The sequence below is a fragment of the Gekko japonicus genome, unplaced genomic scaffold (assembly GCF_001447785.1).
Source record: "Gekko japonicus isolate JY-2015 unplaced genomic scaffold, Gekko_japonicus_V1.1 scaffold105, whole genome shotgun sequence".
In the NCBI taxonomy this organism is placed as follows: Eukaryota; Metazoa; Chordata; class Lepidosauria; order Squamata; family Gekkonidae; genus Gekko; species Gekko japonicus.
In genome coordinates this window covers 1,711,457-1,711,984 of record NW_015167532.1, presented here as the reverse complement: position 1 = coordinate 1,711,984, position 528 = coordinate 1,711,457, and the positions used below count along the sequence as shown (strand labels likewise).

Sequence of the window (528 nt, the reverse complement as noted above, 5' to 3'; positions counted from 1 at the left end):
CCCGCCGACATTCAGCCGAAGGCGTTTACAGATCCCCCGTTCCTTACTCGGCCAGGGAAGATCACAAGCGACACGTTTGCTGGGAGCCCGCCAGGCAGGCGGAGCGCCCGAGCAAACAATAGCGCCGAGAAGTGGGGCTCGGGGCGCGCTGCCTCCGACGCCGCAGCCTGCCGGGCCTCCGCCGAACTTTCCCGGCCGGCCGGGCCTTTTGTGCGGCTGGCGCTCGCTCGGCCACAATTAACGATTCACAAAGGAGGGCCCGGAGAACAATGGAGCGAGCGGCGACCCGGGCGGGAATCCGACCCGACCGCCTCCGAAAGGTTTTAACGCCGCGTTTTAACTCCGGAGGGTTCGCGCGACAAGAACGTGGCGGGCAGGAAAGATCAAAACCCCTCGGTCTGTTTGCAAAAACAACACAAAACAAAATACGGGGCTGGGTGAGGGGGGGGGGATTGTTTTCCAGCGATGACGTCAGGCGGAGGGGGCTGTGATTTTCGTTCCGTGCCGACCGGAGGAGGCGGCATAAAA

The 528-nt window shown here is 63.1% G+C and overlaps 1 protein-coding gene across 1 annotated transcript in view; it reads right to left on the bottom strand.

Moving 5' to 3' along the window:
- The window catches only part of EN2 (engrailed homeobox 2), a 2,944-nt gene that overhangs the window by 1,472 nt on the left and 944 nt on the right, over positions 1-528 (bottom strand). Inside the window, exon 2 of the mRNA XM_015413436.1 lies at positions 48-226. Within this exon, the coding sequence (XP_015268922.1) occupies positions 48-226 (179 nt within the window). The remainder of the gene's footprint in view (positions 1-47; positions 227-528) is intronic.